The sequence below is a fragment of the Pongo pygmaeus genome, chromosome 21 (assembly GCF_028885625.2).
Source record: "Pongo pygmaeus isolate AG05252 chromosome 21, NHGRI_mPonPyg2-v2.0_pri, whole genome shotgun sequence".
Classification (NCBI taxonomy): Eukaryota; Metazoa; Chordata; class Mammalia; order Primates; family Hominidae; genus Pongo; species Pongo pygmaeus.
Window position 1 is genome coordinate 66,612,432 of NC_072394.2, and position 22,782 is coordinate 66,635,213.

Consider the following 22,782-nt stretch of genomic DNA (forward strand, 5'->3'; position numbering starts at 1 on the left):
CTTGTGATGTAGTTTAATTCCGGAATCTGGGTCCAGGCCTAGGTCTGAGTAAGGTTGGTTGTGCCGCTGAGCCTGAGGACCAGGTTTCAGATCCTGAGGACATCACACAGCTATTTCTAGCCTAGAAGATTAAAGGAGAGTAGCAGGAAGTCCAAGGACTCTTTGCTTTCCATTTAACTTCAGAATATGTGAGTTTAGAAACTAAATCCACAAGGTTTTTTTCAGAGTTGAATTACAATAAGGTGAAGTTCTTTTTTTTTTTTGAGTCGGAGTCTCTGTTGCCTAGGCTGGAGTGCAGTGGCGCAATCTCGGCTCACTGCAACCTCCAATACCCGGGTTCACACTATTCTCCTGCCTCAGCCTCCTGAGTAGCTGGGACTACAGGCGCCCACCACCACGCCCGGCTAATTTTTTTGTATTTTTAGTCGAGATGGTTTTTTTTTTTTTTTTTTGGAGACAGAGTCTCGCCTTGTCGCCCAGGCTGGAGTGCAATGGTGTGATCTTGGCTCACTGCAATCTCCGCCTCCCAGGTTCAAGCGATTCTCCTGCCTCAGCCTCCTGAATATCTGGGATTACAGGCACGTGTCTCCATGCCCATCTAATTTTTGTATTTTTAGTAGAGACAGAGTTTCACCATGGTGGCCAGGCTGGTCTCAAACTCCTGATCTTGTGATCCACCCACCTTGGCCTCCCAAAGTGTTGGGATTACAGGTGTGAGCCACTGTGCCCGGCCCCTACAAGGTGAAGTTCTGTATTGCTTTTTTTTGTTGTTTTTCTTGAGACAGAGTCTTGCTTTGTCGCCCAGGCTGGAGTGCAGTGGCGTGATCTCAGCTCACTGGAGCCTCTGCCTCCCTGGTTCAAGTGATTTTCATGCCTCAGCCTCCCAAGTAGGTGGGATTACAGACGCCTGCCACCACACCTGGCTGATTTTTGTATTTTTAATAGAGACAAGAGTTTCACCATGTTGGCCAGGCTGGTCCCAAACTCCCAGTCTCAATAGTTCCTCCCAGCTCAGCCTCCCAAAGTGCTAGGATTACAAATGCGAGCCACTGTGCCCAGCCAAGAAAGATAATTTTTTTTTTTTTAAGGATGGAGTCTCACTCTTGTCACCCAGGCTGGAGTGCCGTGGTGTGATCTCGGCTCGCTGCAGCCTCAAACTCCTGAGTTGAAGTGATTCTCTTGCCTCAGCCTCCCGAGTAGCCGGGATTACAGGCACACAGCACCATGCCTGGCTAATTTTTGTATTTTTAGTAGAGATGGAGTTTCACCATGTTGGCCAGGTTGGTCTCGAACTCCAGACCTCAGGTAATCTGCCTGCCTCAGCCTCCCATAGTGCTAGGATTACACGCAAGAAAGTTTTTTTTTTTTTTGAGACGTTTTGCTCTTGTTGCCCAGGCTGGAGTGGAATGGTGCGATCTTGGCTCACTGCAGCCTCTGCCTCCCAGGTTCAAGCGATTCTCGTCTCAGCCTCCCGAGTACCTGGGGTTACAGGCGCATGCCACCACGCCTGGCTAATTTTTGTATTTTTGGTAGAGATGGCGTTTCATCATATTTGTTAGGCTGGTCTCGAACTCCTGACCTCAGGTGATCTGCCCGCCTCAGCCTCCCAAAGTGCTGGGATTACAGGCGTGAGCCTTCGTGCCCGGCCAAGAAAGAGGATTTTTAAAGAGAAGCTAGTCATATATGAGCCGAAGATACTGAGAACTCATTCTACAGTGGTAAATCTTTGAATGATGCCCTTTCAGAGGTCATGTTCTTTTTTTTTTTAAGACCTGAGAAAGTTCAAGTCTTCATGATCAGGAATCTTTCAGTTACTCAGTTCTAACTACCTTAAGCACAAAAGATAATTTACATTTTGGTCCGTGTAACTGACTCTTGCCAAGGTTTGGAACTGACCTCAGGAACACAAGTGTTTTCTTAAGGGCGTTTTTTTCTGTCACCTGTGTCACTGTCCATCTGCTTCCTCCTCTCTGCATATGGAATTCTATGAGTGCAGACGGTGCCCGGCTGCCAACAGTTCCAGCTTCTATTGTCCAAGCCCAGACCGAGAGCCCTGAGGGAAAAGGATCCTCACTGTTTTTTGTTTGTTTGTTTTTGAGACAGTCTCGGTCTGTCACCTAGGCTGGAGTGCAGTGGCATGATCTCGGCTCACTGCAACCTCTGTCTCCTGGGTTCAAACAATTTTCCTGCCTCAGCCTCCCGAGTAGCTGGGGTACAGGCGTGCACCACCATACCTGGCTAATTTTTGTATTTTTAGTAGAGACGGGGTTTTGTCATGTTGGCCAGGCTGGTCTCAAACTCCTGACCTCAGATAATCCACCTGCCTTGGCCTCACAAAGTGCTGGGATTACAGGTGTGAGCCACTGTGCCCGGCCAGGGTCTTCACCTTTTTTTTTTTTTTTTTTTTTTTTTTTTTTTTTTTTTTTTTTTTTTTTTTTTTGAGATGGTGTCTTGCTGTGTCACCCAGGCTGGAGTGTAATGGCACAATCTCAGCTCACTACAAGCTCCGCCTCCTGGATTCACACCATTCTTCTGCCTCAGCCTCCTGAGTAGCTGGGACTACAGGTGCCTGCCACCATGCCTGGCTAATTTTTTGTATTTTTTAGTAGAGACAAAGTTTCACTGTGTTAACTGTTAGCCAGGATGGTCTTGATCTCCTGACCTCGTGATCCGCCTGCCTTGGCCTCCCAAAGTGCTGGGATTACAGGCATGAGCCACTGCGCCCGGCCGGTCTTCACCTTTTTAATACCATGCCCAGTCCCAGTAAAGAGCTCGGACAAGCCTGGCATGGTCATCCTGGGCCATTCCTCATGACCACAAATGGACATGGTGATTGGTAGCTCTCCCAGAACTGTTTAGTTGTGGGGCGTGGGACAGTTCTCTGGAGTCAAGTTCCTAGTACCAGATAAAAACAGATGTCTGCTGGCTGGGCGCAGTGGCTAACGCCTGTAATCCCAGCACTTTGGGAGGCTGAGGTGGGAGGATCACCTGAGGTTGGGAGTTTGAGACCAGCCTGACCAACATGGTGAAACCCCATCTCTACTAAAAATACAAATTAGCCGGGCATGGTGGCACATGCCTGTAATCCCAGCTACTTGGGAGGCTGAGGCAGGAGAATCACTTGAATCTGGAAGGCAGAGGTTGTGGTGAGCCGAGGTCGTGCCATTACACTCCAGCCTGGGCGACGAGCGAAACTCCATCTCAAAAAAAAAAAAAAACCAACACCCAAAAACCAGATATCTGCTGTAGATGCTATTATTCCTAGGACGAGTTAATGCTTCGGTAAGCGGAAAGTTCTTGTGTAACTCATGGCACTGTGCATGAGGATGTTAGTCACTTCCTGCAGTAGTGATGGCTCATCATGTCAACTGCATGCTTTGCAGGTGGAAGAGGAAATTGTCACTCTGCGCCAGGTCCTGGCAGCCAAGGAGAGGCACTGTGGAGAGCTCAAGAGGAGGCTGGGCCTCTCCACCCTGGGGGGGCTGAAACAGAACCTGTCCAGGAGCTGGCATGATGTGCAGGTCTCTAACGCGTAGGTACCTGCCCCAGGCGCACCCCTGGGGGCTGAAGAGAACGTGCACCACACGTGCCCCTGGCATGCCGGGGGGTGTCATCGTGCACAGGGACGAGTTGCAGCCATGGAGTTGAGTGGCCCGTTTGGAAGGAGCCAGAGAGAGGCTCTGAGCCCTTGGCCCAGGGACTGTGCCTTGTTTGTTCAAAAAGCTTGGTGTCTACATGTGTTTTATTTATTTTTAAGTTTTTGTGTACTTTATTTATTTATTTATTTATTTTTGAGACAGAGTCTCACTCTGTCGCCCAGGCTGGAGTGCAGTGGCGTGATCTTGGCTCACTGCAACCTCTGCCCCCCGAGTTCAAGCGATTCTCCTGCCTCAGCCTCCCAAGTAGCTGGGATTACAGGTGCCTCCCACCGCGCCCGGCTGATTTTTTTTTTTTTTTTTTTTTTGTATTTTTAGTAGAAATGGGGTTTCACCATGTTGGCCAGGCTGGTCTTGAACTCCTGACCTTATGATCCACCCGCCTCAGCCTCCCAAAGTGCTGGGAATAAAGGCATGAGCCACCGCGCTGGCCTTTTTTTATTATTATTCTTCTTTTTTGAGATGATTTTGCTCTGTCACCCAGGCTGGAGTGCAGTGGCGCAATCGTGATTCACTGCAACCTCAACCTCCTGGGTTCAAGCAATCCTCCCAACTCAACCCCCCTCGTAGCTGGGATGACAGGCGTGCACCACCACACCTGGTTAATTTTTTCACGTTTTATAGAGACAGGGTCTTGCTTTGTTACCTAGGCTGGTCTCAAGTTTCTGGGCTCAAGCAGTCCTCTTGTTTTGGCCTCCTAAAATGCTTGGGATTACACGTGTGAGCCACCACACCCGGCTTATATATGTGTTCTAAAAAGGCAGACACACTGGCTAGTTGTCCCGGTGGAAAATGATAGGAAGACTGTGTTTCAGGGTGCAGACTTGAGAGAGCACTGATCAGGTCCTTAGCAAGAATGGTTTTTCTGTGGTCCTTGTTGTGGGTGTGGCATGGTCACAGCCTCTGACCCAGATATGGCCATGTGGGCCGGGCATGGTGGCTCATGCCTATAATCCCAGCACTTTGGGAGGCTGAGGCGGGTGGATCACTTGAGGTTAGGAGTTCAAGACTAGCCTGACCAACATGGAGAAACCCTGTCTCTACTAAAAAATACAAAAATTTAGCTGGGTGTGGTGGTGCGCACCTGTGATCTTGGCTACTGGGGAGGGTGAGGCAGGAGAATCTCTTGAACCCGGGAGGTGGAAGTTGCAGTGAGCCAAAATGATGCCATTGCCCTCCAGCCTGGGTGACAGAGCAAGACTCTGCCTCAAAAAAAAAAAAAAAAACAAAACACACATATATATATATATATAGGACCATATGGTCCCACAACCCTAGGGACTCTGACCCTCCCCAATGACGACGTGGTCCTACATGACGACGTGGTCCTATAACCCTGGGACACCTGTCCCAGATGTCGCTCAGCTTTGAATCTGGGGAGTGCTGCTTTCTCACTTGGCCCTGTCCACGTCACTTCTCTGAAACATACCCTTCAAGGTTGGGGCGGGTGTGGAATGTTTCCCAGAAGCCATGTTCCTACAGAAAGACAGAACAGGTCACATTTCATAAATCTCACATATGAGAGGCCCATGTTTTTGTCCTAGGACGTCGTAAGTTTTGAATCCCAAGGGTGTTTTGGAGCTGTGGGCTGTGCCCTTCCAGTCCCCCACAGCAGTGCTGTTGCCCGAGAATCTCCTAGCGAGAGACCAGGGGCTACTGCCGGGTGACAGAAAAGGGAACATCAGTTCCGTCATACCCACAGCTCACCTGGTGGCCTGGGGCCTGGTTGAGGCAGTGGACCCCATTTTTGGGCCGTCTGTGGAGTTGATGTTCCTGCCAGCTGGTCCTTCTCTGTCTTCCCTGGAACTTCACCTGCAGTTTGATGCCTGAGTTAAAATTGTTCTTCTAAATAATTCACTGTAGACTTTCTGTTTTTAGCTATGTGAAAACTTCTGAGAAACTTGGAGAGTGGAATGAGAAAGTGACCCAGTCAGACCTGTGAGTGCCTGTATCGTCAGCACCTCCTCCTTCCTCCTCTCCGCCTCCTGACACTCAGTCGGGGAAGGGGGCTGTGCACACTTGGCGCAAAGCTTGTTTTGGTATTTGCTGGCTATTTTTCTTACTATAACTTTTCTTCTCTCAGGTAAACTATCCTTTAAACTTTTGTGGAACAGGGAATAGTAGCTGAGAGAAACTCACTCAGCCACCTGACCACGCTTAAAACTCCCCTCTGCCTGATAATGCGTCCCTCATGTAAGAGGCCTGCACTGGTCCTGGCTATATCTCTAACTAATAGAGCTCCTTGGCTTCCGGCAGTGCACAAGCTGGACAACACCACTTGGCCTGGTTTTGTTGGTGGCGAATTTTTGTTTGTTCTAACCCTAACCCTTTTCTCTGCTTAGCTCCAGCTGTTGGGTTCTCAGAATTCTTTTCCTCCTTTAGGGGTAGTTCTTGAGTGGAGGGCGTGGTGTAGGATATGCTGGTGGAAATTTGAAATCCTTACGTTCTGGGAGGCACCGCATTGTCAGAGCATCAGCCAGTGTGGATCAAGTGTGGATAGTTTCGTATGTGTGTGTCAGTGGTGTAGCTCAGAGTGCCTCCTAATATTTGGAGATCCTTAAACTAGATAATAGCACTTCATTTACTTATGCTCTGATCTGATTATAATGTCTTTAAACTGAGGAGGGGAATATTTTTAAATAGTCTCTGTGGGATTTTTTCATCTGTTATTTAGAAGGAAGCGCTGTAATGGTTGCCACAGAACATGGGCAGAAAATCCTCCCATGTTGGGCTGAAAGGAAACGGTTGCTGCCGAGCTTGTCTTGAAGGTCCTGGGGGACCAGGCTGGCACTCTGTGCACGTGGAGCCTTTGCGTCTGGTGTCACGGTGGGAGGCTGGTGTCAGGAACCCCGGGCGGTTCATGGCATGTTGCCCTGGGTATTCCAGGGACCCGGGCAGTTCATGGCATGGCTACAGCAGCCAGCTGTACATCTGGGTGCTCTGGGGACCCGGGTGGTTCATGCCATGTTTACCTGGGTGTTTTTTTTTTTTTTGAGATGACGTCTCGCTCTGTCGCCCAGGCTGGAGTGCAGTGGCGCAATCTCCACTCACTGCAAGCTCCGCCTCCCGGGTTCAAGCCATTCTCCTGCCTCAGCCTCCCCAGTAGCTGGGACTACAGGCACCCGCCACCACGCCCGGCTAATTTTTTGTATTTTTAGTAGAGACGGGGTTTCACCGTGTTAGCCAGGATGGTCTCGATCTCCTGACCTCGTGATCCTCCCGCCTCGGCCTCCCGAAGTGCTGGAATGACAGGCGTGAGCCACCACGCCCGGCCTGAGCTGGGTGTTCTAGGGACCCTGGTGGGCTGTGTCTCGGGCTGTTGGACAGTGACTTTGCTGGGCGGCAGATGGTTCCTAGGTTGGGACAGTGACAGTCATCCTTGGAGTTTGCTGGGCGGCAGTTGGTTCCTAGGTTGGGACAGTGACGGTCATCCTTGCAGTTTGGGCATCAGGCGGACGCACAGTGCAGACTCAGTCTGGAAATAGTCTTAGGAGACTTCAGTGCTGTTTTGTAAAACCAACTGACATAAAGCTGCCGGGATCCTATTTCAAATAAATAGTGTTTCAGAGAGCTTATTATAATACTCAGCGTCCCGACCCCTCTGGAGAAACCTGTGGCTCAGCATGGAAGTACATGGCCAGTGCATCACCTGGCCGAGGCCATTCCCCTGGGTTCTGTGGGGAGAGCTGTCAACTGACGGTTCCAGTGTGGAAGCGTTTCTGCCGGGACAGCCCAGGCCGAGGGCGATGGTTTCTGCCGGGACGGCCCAGGCTGAGGGTGATGGTTTCTGGTGGGACGGCCCAGGCCGAGGGCGATGGTTTCTGGTGGGACGGCCCAGGCCAAGGGCGATGGTTTCTGGTGGGATGGCCCAGGCGGAAGGGATGCGGCTCGGGAGGTGGGGCCTGAGGATGTGGCCGTGGCGCGTGCTCTTCCTGGCTGGTGCCTCTCCTAGGCAGCTTCAGGAGTTGGGCTGTAGGTGTGCCTCCACTGCCCAGAGCTCTTGCAGAAGAAGGCAGTAAAAGCTCCCTGCATCCTGACCCACATGTTTGTATATCCTTTCAGCCACTGGCGCCCTGGAGGATGGACGGGAAGGAGAACGTGGCCGGTGGGTGGAGGATAGCGCCAGTGCCTGGCCCCATGAGGCTGCAATGCGGCCGCATTCTCAGTGGGTCATGTCTGAATGCGAGAGCAGCTGTGTTCTGCGAGTGGTGAAACGATTGCCTGTTGCATTCTATTTATAGGCAGAGGCAACCAAAAACCTCAGTGCTGAGAGGGGTATCATACAGATCCTGCAGTTATGAGCTGGTTCACTTGGAGTTGTTTTGGTTGCAGGTGACAGAAAGCACGACTCAAGGTAGCATCAACCAAACAGGGAGGTGGGAGCACTCACCTGGCAGAGAAGTCCCTGCCCCTACTGCTGCAGCCCAACAGTGTGTCCCCATATGGGTCTCCCTGGACTAATGGCTGTGGCCTCGGAGGTGGTGTGCTCTGGCCAGGCCTGGATCACTTGTCCATCCTGACTGGGAGTGGGGGCAGCCCCCAGGGACAGACTCAGGAGAGGGGGAGTGCAAGGATGTCCCCCAGATGCCCTGTGCTGCCCAGGGGACGGCTCACTGGCAGTGGGATGAAACTGCTGTCTGTCCAGGGCTCTCTTCCTAGGAGGTCTTAGGAGCTCCCAAATGGGTGCTGGCTGGGGTTGCCTGGCCCGGTGCTCTCAAGGAGAGCTGAAGCTAGTTATTGGGTGCAGATGCTGGCTCTGACCCCTGCCCCTTCCTCTCGGGCTCAGCTTCCCCATCTGTCATGGAGTAATAACAACCTAGCCTTCTGGTCCACTGAGGAATGTGTGTGCCTGTGTGTTTGAGGCTCTCAGAACAGGTCTGCAGCGCTGTGAGCCTTGGAAGGGGGCCTCACAGCTGCTGCTGCCACCTCGGAGGCCCAGGATGGGACCGAGAAGGGGAAGGGAGAGGTCAGAGCCACAGCTGTGGGGCAGGGACCTGCTGTAGGAAGAGAAGGCCAGGGAGGCGCTGGTGGTGGCCTCAGGCTGTGCAGGTGATGCCCATTGTTTCCAGGGCCATCCCAGTTTGGAGGTTCCTGTTTCTAGAGGAGGTTCCCTTGTGACCCCTCATTTCCACACCCAAGCAATGCTGAGGGCTGTGGGGCCCCCAGGGGCTTGGGTGTGGTTTATGGCACTGCAGGGACTGACCACAGTGGCACCTGGTGTCAGTGGTCAGTGGTCATTGGGTACTGAGGGTCCCTCAGGGCCCTCCTCCTTGTGTGGGTGGCACTTACCCACCCACAGGTCACGCTCAGGACCCGCATCTCATTCCAAAGGCCGGGCACAGGCGGTTGTTTTCTCTCCAACTTTGGTTTCCCCATGCCAACTCTTAGGGCACAAATGCAGGTGCAGCTTCCCCATCCCCGCTCTTTAGGCACAAATGCAGGTGCAGCTTCCCCATCCCCGCTCTTTAGGCACAAATGCAGGTGCAGCTTCCCCATCCCCGCTCTTTAGGCACAAATGCAGGTGCAGCTTCCCCATCCCCGCTCTTCAGGCACAAATGCAGGTGCAGCTTCCCCATCCCCGCTCTTCAGGCACAAATGCAGGTGCAGCTTCCCCATCCCCGCTCTTCAGGCACAAATGCAGGTGCAGCTTCCCCATCCCCGCTCTTTAGGCACAAATGCAGGTGCAGCTTCCCCATCCCCGCTCTTTAGGCACAAATGCAGGTGCAGCTTCCCCATCCCCGCTCTTTAGGCACAAATGCAGGTGCAGCTTCCCCATCCCCGCTCTTTAGGCACAAATGCAGGTGCAGCTTCCCCATCCCCGCTCTTTAGGCACAAATGCAGGTGCAGCTTCCCCATCCCCGCTCTTCAGGCACAAATGCAGGTGCAGCTTCCCCATCCCCGCTCTTCAGGCACAAATGCAGGTGCAGCTTCCCCATCCCCGCTCTTCAGGCACAAATGCAGGTGCAGCTTCCCCATCCCCGCTCTTCAGGCACAAATGCAGGTGCAGCTTCCCCATCCCCGCTCTTCAGGCACAAATGCAGGTGCAGCTTCCCCATCCCCGCTCTTCAGGCACAAATGCAGGTGCAGCTTCCCCATCCCCGCTCTTTAGGCACAAATGCAGGTGCAGCTTCCCCATCCCCGCTCTTTAGGCACAAATGCAGGTGCAGCTTCCCCATCCCCGCTCTTTAGGCACAAATGCAGGTGCAGCTTCCCCATCCCCGCTCTTTAGGCACAAATGCAGGTGCAGCTTCCCCATCCCCGCTCTTCAGGCACAAATGCAGGTGCAGCTTCCCCATCCCCGCTCTTCAGGCACAAATGCAGGTGCAGCTTCCCCATCCCCGCTCTTCAGGCACAAATGCAGGTGCAGCTTCCCCATCCCCGCTCTTCAGGCACAAATGCAGGTGCAGCTTCCCCATCCCCGCTCTTCAGGCACAAATGCAGGTGCAGCTTCCCCATCCCCGCTCTTTAGGCACAAATGCAGGTGCAGCTTCCCCATCCCCGCTCTTCAGGCACAAATGCAGGTGCAGCTTCCCCATCCCCGCTCTTCAGGCACAAATGCAGGTGCAGCTTCCCCATCCCCGCTCTTTAGGCACAAATGCAGGTGCTGTGAGGACTGGAGAATCCTCTGCTGCGGGTGACTTTGCTTCAGCGAACCACAGAATGTTCACGTGGTTTTATGCATTTGTTATTTCAGGGAAAATCAAGGTGAAAGATGTCTTCAGAATTTGTATTTTTGGGCCGGGCACGGTGGCTCACACCTGTAATCCCAACACTTTGGGAGGCTGAGGCAGGCGGATCACGAGGTCAGGAGATCGAGACCATCCTGGCTAACATGGTGAAACTCTGTCTGTACTAAAAATACAAAAAAATTAGCTGGATGTGGTGGCGGGCGCCTGTAGTCCCAGTTAGTCAGGAGGCTGAGGCAGGAGAATGGCGTGAACCCTGGAGGCAGAGCTTGCAGTGAGCCAAGATGGTGCTGCTGCACTCCAGCCTGGGCTACAGAGCAAGACTCTATCTCAAAAAAAAAAAGAATTTGTATTTTTGAAACTAAGTGTAGCAGGTCATTAGTTACTTATAACTGGTGTTTTATTAATAAAAAAATAAAAAATTAAAAAACAGCCATGGTTCCAGCTGCATGGAGCCTGGATGGGAAAGTGCATCCTCTGGGCTGGGCGCAGTGGCTCATACCTGTAATCCTAGTGGGCTGGGCGCCGTGGCTCACACCTGTCATCCCAGCACTGTGGGAGGCCGAGGCGGGTGGGTGTCTGGATGGGAAAGTGCATCCTCTGGGCTGGGCATAGTGGCTCACGCCTGTCATCCCAGCAGGCTGGGCGCGGTCCTGTCATCCCAGCACTGCGGGAGGCCGAGGCAGGTGGATCATCTGAGGTCAGGAGTTCAAGACCAGCCTGGCCAACATGGTGAAACCCTATCTGTACTAAAAAGACAAGATTAGCAGGGCGTGGTGGGGGGTGCCTGTAATCCCAGCTACTTGGGACGCTGAGGCAGGAGAATCTCTTGAACCCGGAGGCGGAGGTTGTAGTGAGCTGAGATTGCACCACTGCACTCCAGCCTGAGTGACAGAGCGAGACTTTGTCTCAAAAAAAAAAAAAAAAAAGAAAGTGTGTCCTCTGGTAGGCCTTGGGCTGGGGGTGGGCATGAGAGAGCTGTGCTGGGATATGCTGCCAGGGCACACTTGGTGGGTCACACACTCTTGTCAACTGGGGGTTGGAGAGTAGTAGCACTCAGCTCACACGGGCCTCCTGCAGGGAATGGTGGGAGGGCCTGTGAGTAAGGGCTCCAGAAGGCTCATCGTTGGGACCTGGTGTCACCAGTGGGAGTGGGAGGGGCCTGTGCCTTCTCTGGCGCCAGTCATCCCAGATGCCACTGAGGGCTTGGCTGGGTTTGCCAGCTCTCCAGGTTGGCACTGGTAACGCCGAGATGGTCCTGGGAGCCCGTCTCCATTCAGCCTCGAGTTCCCTGGCTTCACTGAGGGAGGAGCTGTGATGAGGTGGCTGTGGGTTCGCATTTTGGGCTTTGTTATGTCGGAGTCTACTGTGTTTTGTGTTTATGGTGGCAGCTAGATGAGGGCCAGCGACTTCAGGTGTTGACTGTCATGTTGGGCCCACAGTATCCCTGCAGCCACAGCATCCTGCCTGCTGCCCTTCGCTTGTCCTGCGGACGCCAAGGCCCTGGAGCTTTGCTTTGATGGGATGGACACTGGAGGGGATAGAAGCGGGGCCTTCACTAGGGGCCGGGACAGACCCTTGCACTGTGAAAAGAGGCCTGGGAATGGAACTGTCCGATGTTCTGAAGGCACACGGGGCCGCGCCGTCTAGAGCAGGGGCACCTTGCGGGCTGCATGGCCACTCTGTGATGCTTGTTCCCCGCAGACGTGGTTGAGCTTGCATTTTCTCCCCTCAGCACAGTCTCATTTGGGCAGAGGAAAGGGAACCTTGCACGCATGGGCTGGTCAGGGCACTGAGAGGCCTTTCTGCTCTGGCACTGCCTGCCAGGCGTGCACCTCAGGGGGCCCGTCCGCTCTAGCAGGCAAATGGGGCATGTTCTCTGTAGTCAGAGGGGCTGTGAGAAGACAGGAAAGTGGGCTTAGTGGGTATCAGGCGAGGGGGTGAGATTGGATCGTGAGATGAGAAAGCAGTGTCATTGCAGGGCTGGGCGGCCGAGACTCGGCAGGGTCGCTGAGAGCTCAGTGAGCGAGCAACGCACAGGCGGCTCCTCGCCGCAGGGGCCTCTGGGGGCCGAGGGGCTCTGGGCCTGCACCCCCTCTGTAGACACATGGCGAGTGCCCACCTCTTGCCCCAGCTCCTTTCCTCAGTTTTCCTCGGGCGTGCTCCCGGTGCTTTGTTTGCTGGCTGTGGGTGGTGACCCACCCATGCTGTCTGGTTGATTTAACTGGTGTGTCTTCCAGCTACAAGAAGACTCAGGAAACTCTTTCACAGGCAGGACAGAAGACTTCAGCTGCCCTGTCCACCGTGGGCTCTGCCATCAGCAGGAAGCTTGGAGACATGAGGTGAGACCCAACCCTGACTCTGCTGCCTTGAGACCTGGCCAGGAGTGAGGTGAGGTGTTGGAGGCACTACAGGAAGCCTGCCTGGAGATCAGGGCTCAGATGCACTGGCTCAGGGACGTGGCCATCATGGCCCTGACCAGTCTGTGTGCGGACCCTTGCCTGGAAGGTTCGTCCATCCCCGTTAGCTGCTTTTCTGCCATTTCTGTGTTCTTCAAGGAGGGTTGGCTGCCAGTGCTGTTGGGTAACTTGTGGTGCTCGGGGTTGGTGAGGGAGGAGTCTGCACCTTGAAGCTTCACTGAGAGGCAGCGACTCCAACCTGGAGGTCAGAGTCAGGTCAGCGTGGGATGGCAGTCCTCCACCATCTCCAGGACAGGGGCTCGGCGTGGTACTTCCTCAGGGTGTTTCCCAGGTCTCAGAAAGTGCAGTCAGACGCCAGGAGGCCCTGAATGAGCCTTCTCTCCCAGAGGCTGGTGAAAGCCTCCTGGCCATCAGAGATCCCTCAGCAAGCAGGGCTGGGGCCAAGGAGTGAGCAGGGGGCCGGCGCTTTGTGGCTGGCACGTTTGCTCTTCCTTCCCTGTTCTAGGCTCCCTGACTACAGCACGGTGATGAGGGGATTGAGCCAGAATGAGGGGCTCAATGAGGGGATTGAGCCTGGGTATGATGCTTGGCTGGGCTACCTCCTGGCTGGGCACCCCAGCTGGGCCTCGGGCACGCCTTCTTTCACAGGGGTTGTAGGAGTGGATGATATAGGTTGTCACCATCACCAGCATCCTGGCCCCAACTTGGGTGCTGCTGCCCACCCTGCCCTGACCCCTTTCCCATTCTCAGAACTGGTCTTCTGGCTTTTGGATCTCAGGGAGTGCCTCCCTGTAGCTCTGACCCAATCCTGGCAAAGATGGGTGCAGGATTCCTAGAGGACCGGTGTGTGGAGCACAGTGCTGACCCCACCCAACCCTCCCCTCTTCCCCTCTTGTGGCCCCTGCAGGATTCAGAGATACGCACATCTGCTGGGCTGGCTCCCTGCCTGCCTGCCGTAGGTTAGGTGTGTCCTGCCTCCCCGTCTGTGGTTGCCACGTGGGGGTCGTCCTGCGCCCCTGACCACTGAGCCACAGGCCACGACACAGACGGCCACACATACCCAGGGACCCACCCTGCCAAGCAGAGGGGATGGCCAATGCCCAGGGGCTGTGCCCACTTTTATTTTTGTTTTTTTGAGGTAATCTACCTTCCCATCCCTGCAACTTCTGTTTCGAGAAGTTTTAAACCTCTGGAGAAGCTGCACACTCATCCGTATGCAATGTGTGTTTCCTCTGTGCACCCTCACACGCCCAAGGCTCCACACTCCCCAGCAGCTGTGACTTGGGGGGTCCTTGTGGGGCACCCTACAAATGCAAGTCTTCCCCACCACTGCTGAGCTTTGGACCCAGGAGGGACTCCCTGAGCTTCAGCTGAGCTCAGCCTCGCAGGGCTGTTTTCTTTCTGAAAATGCTGGTCTCACCACAGAGCATCTTCAGGAAGTAACAGGTGTCTGTTGTGCCTAAATTATGCCGGCCATCAGGAGGCGTTTGGCCACTCTTAGTGTCCACACTCCCTTTTGAGTTTGTTCAGAGCATCGTGGTGGAAATGGGCACGCGAAGTCCTTGGCACTGATTGGAATAGCCGTGCACAAGCCAGTCCTGGGGTTTTGATCCGGGCATTTGTTTGTATGGCCTGTTTTTCTCTGGAAGCACAGGGACACGGTCTTGGTTCTCTGTCTGCTCCTCCTTCTCTGATGGGGAGAAAGGCTTTTGCTCTCTGCTCAGTCCTGGGGTTGGCAGCTGTCCCCTGTGTCGTGTAGCCTCAGGGCATGGCTGGCAGTGAGCAGAGTTCCGGTTGCAGTGACGCTGGCACAGCTGTCAGTGTGCCCAGCCACACTGTGCCACGTGTTTGCACGTGTGCCCTGGTACGTGGGGCCAGCTGGGTGAGCGGAGCCTCAGGCTGACCTGGGAGGAGCCAGCTTGCTCCAGTTGGCTGGCCGTGTTCGTGGTGTCCTTGGAGGGTCCTGTTTGCTGGTGTGTCTTGCCCTGCTTGCTCCTCCGTTTATGCTTGTAGTGGTGGTGGGAACTCTGACGTCTGGAGCCCCTTGGTGTATCCCCATCATCTCCCCAAGCAGTCACAGGTGGTTTCTGAGGTCTGAGCCCATTCACCTCTTGACTTAGAGACTGAGGTTGAGAGCTCACTGCTTCCTGAAAGTAAAAATTGGGTTCTGGGAGGTTTATATCATGAGTTTAGGGCTGGATGAACCCTAGCGGACCCCTGCTGACTCTTGGGCGGAAGCCCCTCCGGACAGCTGCCCAACGCCTGTGTCCATGATGGGCCTGTCCCAGGGCAGCGCCGGTCTGTGAGGCCTTTGGTGTGCCCTGGGGCACTGGTGATGGGAATGGGAGGAAGGGAACTAGATTCAGGTCAGAGTGGGGGGTTTACACCAGGGTCAGGTCACCATCCGACTCCGTGGTCTCAGATGAGGCATCGGCCCTCTCAGGACCTCGGGCGAGTTGAGCGTTTCCCAGTTCTTCGGTGGCTCCCTCCGTGTCGGAGTGGGCCTGGCTGCAGTGAGTGGCAGCAGCTGCCCTTGGACACACAGGTTTCCAGGTTGGCGTCTGTGGGCACGGATGGAACTCAGAGCAGAAATGCTCGGTGCCAAGGGTGTCCCACATCCTCCCACAGTGCGTGTGCTCCCTCAGCAGACGCGCTTTGGGGAACACGGGCCGCTCGTGTTCTGTGGAGCTGGCCAAGCCCAGCTGTCATGCTGTGGCATGTTTCATACCTTTGCGCACTGGATGGGGCCAGTTGTGCTCCAGGTGCTGTGGCTTCTCCAAACAGGTGTGCCTTGGGGCAGGCGTGGACAGGGCATGGGCCCAGGGGCCTCTTGTGCACAGCCGTGAGGCTGAGCAGTTGCTGGTCATGAGCTTGCGAGAGCCTCCTGTTGAGTCAGGACTTGAGGAGACTGGAGACAGGGCTGCTCTCCCTGGTGGTGTGCGGACTGGAGGAGCTGTCCTGGAGGGTCTTCCCCTGCCGGGCCTGACTGAGCATGAGCAGGAGGCCTCCCCTGGGGCTCCTCGAGGAGGGCTGTGAGTGGGTGCTGGCCTCCCTTGCTTACACTTCGTTTCCTCTTCTCTCCTGCTGCCACCTTCCAGGGCTCATCCATTTTCACACTCCTTTAGGTAAGACTGAGCCTGGACACACCTGTGGAAGACTTTTCTCTGAATTGGGGCAGGGTGGACTCTAGCAGGGCCCATGGGCGGCTGTGCTGGTAGAGGGTAGGTGAAAGTGGGATCACCCCTTCCAGGACAGCAGTGCCAGCCAGGCAGTTGCTGCATCTCAGGGAACAAAGCAGCAGCGTGGGATCGATGCAGAGGCCCCCTGGAACCGCCCAGCCCTTCTGTGTCCCCTCCTCGTGTTTCCCCCCAGGCTCACAGGCTGCCTGCTGCCGGGTCTGTGAATAACTGGCCTGGCGTCCAGGCCTGAGTTTACTCCTGAAAAGGAGCCTTTCTTTTTTTTTTTTTTGAGATGGAGTCTTGCTCTGTCACTCAGGCTGGAGTGCAGCGGCGTGATCTCGGCTCACTGCAAGCTCCGCCTCCCAGGTTCATGCCATTCTCCTGCCTCAGCCTCTTCAGGTAGCTGGGACCATAGGCGCCCGCCGCCACACCCAGCTAATTTTTTGTATTTTTAGTAAAGACGGGGTTTCACTGTGGTCTCAATCTCCTAACGTTGTGATCTACCTGCCTCAGCCTCCCAAAGTGCTGGGATTACAAGCGTAAGCCACCGCGCCCGGCCTTTTTTTTTTTTTTTTTTTTTTTTGAGATGGAGTCTTGCCCTATCGCCAGGCTGGACTGCAACCTCCAACTCCCTGGTTCAAGCGGTTCTCCTGCCTCAGGCTCCGGAGTAGCTGGGATTACAGGCACAAGCCACCACGCCCAGCTAATTTTTGTGTTTTTAGTAGAGACGGGGTTTCACCGTGTTGGCCAGCATGGTCTTGATCTCCTGACCTTGTGATCCACCCGCCTCGGCCTCCCAAAGTGCTGGGATTACAGGCGTGAGCCACCGTGACAGGCCTCAAAAGGAGCCTTTTCACGTGGGAGGGCTGTGCTGACTCTCACCACCTTCCTGTTCAACATCTGTCCTGTTTCCTTGTTTTCCTTCAGATGGAGTTTTGTCTTATTACCTGAGAGCCCGTAGGTGTGCCTCCCACAGGGCCCTCCTGCGGACCAGAGCAAGCTCCTCTAGGCCAACCCGGGGCGCCACCAGCACGTGCCCTTCTGGCTGGAACCGGGAGGTCTAGAGCCAGGCCCAGAACAATCTGTGATTTCTTGTGTTTTTACTTGACTTGGTGGTTTCTCTTTTGCCAAAAGGTCCTTGCCGAAGTCAAGTAAGGACATCTGAAGGCTGTTTGTACCAAATACTTTTCAAAAGCCCAGGCCTGGTCTCCTCACAGCTTCCTATGGCAGTGCTCTCCCCCCGCCCAGTGCTATGTGCTGGGCAACTTGGGGTGCCCCCCGTGAGGCCAAGGGAGGACCCTGGGGTCGAGTTTCCTTCGGGGGCATTGTGTGGAGGGGCAGGCAGCTCGCTCCAACTGCTGGGAGTGGGGGAATCCCAGCTCTGCCCATCCCCGCCAAGTTGCGGTTGTGTGTGGATCTTGGTGTTAACTCTTGCTTCCTTCTTTGCTTCTGCCATGCTTCCAAGCAGCAGCTACTCCATCCGCCACTCAATAAGTATGCCAGCCATGAGGTAATGTATGCCTGCTCGCTGCAGCTCCAGAGCCGGGTGTCTCTGGTGGGGCTTGGGGCGGCTCCCGCCGGTTACACCTTGCCCTTCCCATATCCCTGGATTAATTAAGGACGCCATTCCCTTGGCAACCTCTGATGGCTAAGGGCTGGTAAAGACCCCCTCTAGGCTGACGAGGAAGAGCTGGTAGGGGGTCAGGCTCTTTACCTGCAGCCTCCAGAGGAGATCCTTGTGTCAAATTGGGCCGTGTCCTTTCCAAGTCCTGACTCTGGCTGCCTGCAGTGGGTGGAGTGGGGTTCGAGGGGCTCGCACACAGATCCCGGCACGTGGGGTTTGAGGGGCTCGCATACAGATCCCGGCACGTGGGGTTCGAGGGGCTCGCACACAGATCCCGCCACTTGCCCTGGTGAGCTGTCACTCAGGACACTTCACGGTCTCAGCCTTCACGGAAACACCCAGAGCCGTGGTCCCTGTCAGGCACCACCCTGATTCTCAGGAGAGCCCTGTTCTCCTTGTGGGGACTCCGGCTGGGTGTCGCAGACATGGTGGCCTCTAGAGGCCCCGGACCTGGGAGGGGTATCTGGTTGTGTGGGAGGGACTGAGTGGGATGGAGCTGGTCTGCTTTCTCCTCTTGTCTCCTTATCACTCTGCTGTCCCAGAAGTGTCCTTAGTCTTCCCTTCGCTTCTCTGAGAGATGTGCATGAAGAACTGCAGACTTTTAGTAATCTCAGTACAAGAGCCCAGGATGTCCCTGTAGGGTACAGCAGAGAGGGGCCGACAGCCCCCCATAACCTTTTCATAACCTCAGTACAGGAGCCCAGGGTGTCCCTGTGGGGTACAGCAGAGAGGGGCCGACAGCCCCCCATAACCTTTTCATAACCTCAGTACAGGAGCCCAGGGTGTCCCTGTAGGGTACAGCAGAGAAGGGCCAACAGCCCCCTATAACCTTTTCATAACCTCCGTACAGGAGCCCAGGGTGTCCCTGTAGGGTACAGCAGAGAGGGGCTGACAGCCCCCCATAACCTTTTCATAACCTCAGTACAAGAGCCCAGGGTGTCCCTGTAGGGTATGACAGAGAGGGGCCGACATCTCCCCATAACCTTTTCATAACCTCAGTACAAGAGCCCAGGGTGTCCCTGTAGGATACAGCAGAGCGGGGCCGACAGCCCCCCATAACCTTTTCATAACCTCAGTACAAGACCCCAGGGTGTCCCTGTGGGGTACAGCAGAGGGGGGCCGACATCTCCCCAGCTGCACAGTCAAGGGGTTTCCAGTTGCCTTGTGTGACGTCTGGACCTGTCCCTGTGGTTGTTGGGCATGGCTGACCTCACTTTTGACCTGGGGAGTCTCCGAAATGACCTGGCTGTCTCACAGTTTTGCCATGAGATCTTGGGATGTTGTTAGGGGCCCTTTGGAGGCTGGCCCTAACCCTGAGGCCCTCCCGAGTTAGGAGAGCAGCACAACCCTTTCCTCTTGACACCAACACTCTTCCCTCTCTCTTTAAAGGAACTCTGCAACCTTCAAGTCGTTTGAGGACCGAGTTGGGACCATAAAGGTAATTGTACCCGGACTGTCTGATGATCTTGGTAAGGTGTGACCTGTCACAGCAACTTGTTTATTATTAGTCATTTAGTCATTGTAGACTCACATGCAGTTGTAGGAAGTAATGCAGGGAGGTTCCTTGTGCCTTTTACACAGTTCTCTCCTGCGACAACATCTTGGAGAATGCTGTAGTGCAGCCTCCCCACCAGGACATTGGCACTGACTCAGGACACAGAACGCCTCCACACCGCCCTTCCTGGTCCCCACTGCCCTTCCTGGTGCCTTCTTGGCCATGCCGACCTTCCTCCCGCCCTACCCCCAGCAACCCCATTCCACTCTCCCTTTGTATAATTGTGTCATTTCAAGAATGTCACGTAAATGGAACGATACAGTGTGCAGCTTTTTGGCATTCACTGTCTTCATTTGGCATCGTTCTCTGGAGACCTGTTCGGGCTGGTGCCCGTCCGTGATTTGCTCCCTGTCACTGCTGAGCAGTGTTCGTGTTACATAAGCTTTTGTAGAGCATTGAGCATGGGCTTGGGATCTGCCTTGTGTTGTGTGCTCTGTCTCAGGTTTTCTGTCTTCATCTTTTCTCTCCTGTAGTCTAAGGTTGTGGGTGACAGAGAGAACGGCAGTGACAGCCTCCCTTCCTCAGCGGGGAGTGGTGACAAGCCCCTGTCGGATCCCGCACCTTTCTAAGCCTGTGGTTGCTTCACCCGCTGCAGAGCACACGCAACACACCCTCAGCACCACAGCCCGCAGCTCTGTTCAGCGGAGCAGCCAGCCAGGGCGGATGAGCAGAGCCGGCTTTGAGGACAGTCCTGCCCATCCACATGGAGATGTGGCTGCCGCGTTCGCATGAATTTAAAGAACACAGGCTTGTACACAGATGTTTTACACTCAAGTTTGTAGATGAAACAGATCACTGTGCTGTCCTTCTTAGGGGTGCAGGAAGTGGACAAGGCGGAGGATTTGAAAGAATATTGAGCCAAAGCCCAGGCTCCCTTTGGGAATCATGTTAGCCCATCAGAATGTTGAAGGATTGAAGGGTTCTAAGCATAGAATAAGTGGCATTTTCTGACTTCTCCCTCCTCCTTCTTCCCTGACTCACAGAGGGAATGCAGTCACCCAGCAAGTCCTACCTGTTACGCAGTTTTTTATCTCAAAATGCCGAACGAGAAAACTGTCCATTTTCTGAGACCCCCAGAAAGGAAACTGATCCTCAGCAGCTGCCTAATTGTTATGCTAATCTAGCTTTAACGGAAGCAAATTCATTATTTTTTAAATGCAGTGGACTTTTCAAAAAGTTTAAATTAGGCAAAGCAGCTTTAGCCTCACAGAATATTATTTCTTTGGACTCAAGCTGAAATACAAGCCTTACATTGCCTTATGCTTTATTTCTTTCTAATTTTTATATGTATATAGATGAGGGTTCCTTAATGGTTGTGAGCCTTGTGTGGAATTTTACACCTGGCCTGCATGGCAGCCTCTTCCAGTTGGGGTGTTTTATTTCACACACACTCCATCCCAGTGTACAAAACCTGCTTCTCTTCTCAACCATGGCAGCTCCCACTGGCTCCCCTGCCCTGCCCTAAAGGGCTCTTGAGCCTCTGGGAATGGGAGGGGCCAAGAGAAGGAAAACCCTGTCTTTAGCACCCTTTAAAAGAGCTGTGCCCCCCTTCTCAGTGCTGCCTTTGCATGGGCCTGGCCCGGCTCGCATTCGTCAGTGACTCCAACCCTCCTGCTTGCTGCACTTGGGATACCACCCCACAGGTCAGGTGGAGGGTGGGGCGTGGGCATCAGCCAGGATTGCTGTTGCCTTTTTCTCAGGAGCTACAAAGATCTCTTCCTGTTACTAAATGGTCACACCCCAGCAGCCTCTCTCCCACACCAGGGCCCTGCATGTCAGATGGCATGGTCTGCAGGGGGAGCTCTGTGCCTTAGTGGCCATTGGCAGGACACTGAGGGCCTGCCTGTGGTGTGCCCAGCTCTGCCACTCCCAGGAGGGGAAGGGCTGCTCAGCTCAAGGTGTCCTGTTTGGTAGAGCAAGTGTCCTCTGACAGCCGTGTCCCCAGACAGTTCAGACACCCTTGGGGATGGCACTCCACACACGACAGATATGCAGGGGCCAGGGAACCCCAGCGCTCGGTGCCCTTTGTCCAGGGTTAAAATCGGCCTGTGGGGTGTGGTGAGAAGGCAGGTTGTGCGGGTGTTAACTGATGTATTTTTTCCTGAAAGTTATTATAACAGTGGGTAATTTGTCAATAAAGCATTCCTTTGGGGGAAAGTCCACCTCGGCTTGTGTGATGTGTTGTTCAGGACCATGACGAGTAGTAAATGAACCGACACACGGTACCTGCCCTAATGAGTCCGCACCCTTGGGAGAGGCAGGCAGGGGACAGTCCTAAAGACAAAGGGCAGGTCCTCAATGCTGGGACAAGTGGAGCCAGCTGTGAGGGGAGAATGGTATATGGCCAACCTGTGAGGTCAGACCCAGCGTCTTGGGAAGAGGAGTTGAAACTGAGCCCCAGGAGGCTGAGGAGGAGCTCACCAGGCTCCAGGTTGGGCCAGGAGCTCCAGAGGCTTCGCCAGCTGCCCCTGCAAGCGCTGAGCTGCTGCTGGGCACACCTGTAGTCCCAGCATTCTGGAGGGCGAGGCAGATCACCTGAGTCCAAGAGTTCAGGACCAGCCTGGGCAACATACCGGGATTCCGTCTCAACTAAAAACAGTAGGCCGGGTGTGGTGGCTCATGTCTGTAAGCTCAGGACTTTGGAAGGCCAAGATGGGAGGATCACTTGAGCCTGGGAGTTTGACACCAGCTTGAGCATCGGAGCCAGGCCCTGACTCTACAAAAAAGTGAAATAATTAGCCGAGTGTGGTGGTGCACACCTGTAGTCCCAGCTACTCAGGAGGCTGAGGTGGTGGGGGGGTCCCTTGAGTCCAGAAGGTTGAGATTGCAAGTGAGCCATGATCACGCCACTGCACTCCAGTCTGGGCGAGACTGAGACCCTGTCTCAAAAAAATAGTAATAATAGTTGTAGGCCGAGTGTCGCGGCTCATGCCTGTAATCCCAGCACTTTGAGAGGCTGAGGCAGGTGGATCACAAGGTCAGGAATTCGAGACCAGCCTGGCCAAGATGGTGAAACCCCGTCTCTACTAAAAATACAAAAATTAGCCAGGCGCAGTGGCGGGCGCCTGTAATCCCAGCTACTGGGGAGGCTGAGGCAGGAGAATCACTTGAACCCAGGAGGCGGAGGTTGCGGTGAGCCGAGATCGCACCAGTGCACTCCAGCCTGGGTGACAAGAGCGAGACTGTCTCAAAAAAAAAAAACCAACAAAACTTGTATTATAGAGTGCTGTGCATTGGTAAAGCCGCGTGCTGGCCCTCTTGCCTCAGGTGAAGAGCTAGGCTGCATCAGACACAAGTGCGGGGAGCCCGCCGGGCGGAAGTGGGTGGAAGTGGGTGGGCAGGGTCCCACTACCTGGGCCGGCACGTGATGGCTGTTAGGGGGTCGTGTTACTCCAGGCTCAATGGCCTTCAAAGGCTTGACGTCAATCTAGGGATGAGGGGATCATTTGGAATAACAGTGGGTACCTGAAGCCCCTCAGGTGCTGAATGAACAGGGCAAGTTTGGACTATTTGGCTCAGGTCAGAAGAGCAGCCAAGATGGCACAGGTGAAATGAAGCAGGGCCCTCCCTCAGGCCTGGCTCTGACAGCAGCTGCAGCAGCAGCCCCATCAGCTGCCACAGGAAGGATCCACCTGCCGCTGTGCAGAACGTTTGCTTCTGTG

At 54.5% G+C, this 22,782-nt stretch overlaps 2 protein-coding genes and 1 pseudogene across 5 annotated transcripts in view; all 3 read left to right on the forward strand.

Annotated features, from left to right (window-relative positions):
• Nucleotides 1–21,282, forward strand: part of TPD52L2 (TPD52 like 2) — a 27,756-nt gene extending 6,474 nt beyond the window's left edge. The window contains exons 3-9 of one of the 4 annotated variants that reach the window (XM_054466699.2): nucleotides 3,384–3,532; nucleotides 5,535–5,594; nucleotides 12,583–12,684; nucleotides 15,861–15,887; nucleotides 17,410–17,451; nucleotides 18,955–19,003; nucleotides 19,594–21,282. In XM_054466699.2, the coding sequence (XP_054322674.1) occupies nucleotides 3,384–3,532; nucleotides 5,535–5,594; nucleotides 12,583–12,684; nucleotides 15,861–15,887; nucleotides 17,410–17,451; nucleotides 18,955–19,003; nucleotides 19,594–19,689 (525 nt within the window). In that variant the 3' untranslated portion in view covers nucleotides 19,690–21,282. The remainder of the gene's footprint in view (nucleotides 1–3,383; nucleotides 3,533–5,534; nucleotides 5,595–12,582; nucleotides 12,685–15,860; nucleotides 15,888–17,409; nucleotides 17,452–18,954; nucleotides 19,004–19,593) is intronic. The other 3 variants (XM_054466700.2, XM_054466701.1, XM_054466702.2) reach the window with 3 other exon arrangements.
• The window catches only part of DNAJC5 (DnaJ heat shock protein family (Hsp40) member C5), a 74,305-nt gene that overhangs the window by 6,343 nt on the left and 45,180 nt on the right, over nucleotides 1–22,782 (forward strand). The gene's annotated exons all lie outside the window — the stretch shown is intronic.
• LOC129021398 (protein GVQW1-like) lies at nucleotides 5,601–6,983 on the forward strand (annotated as a pseudogene).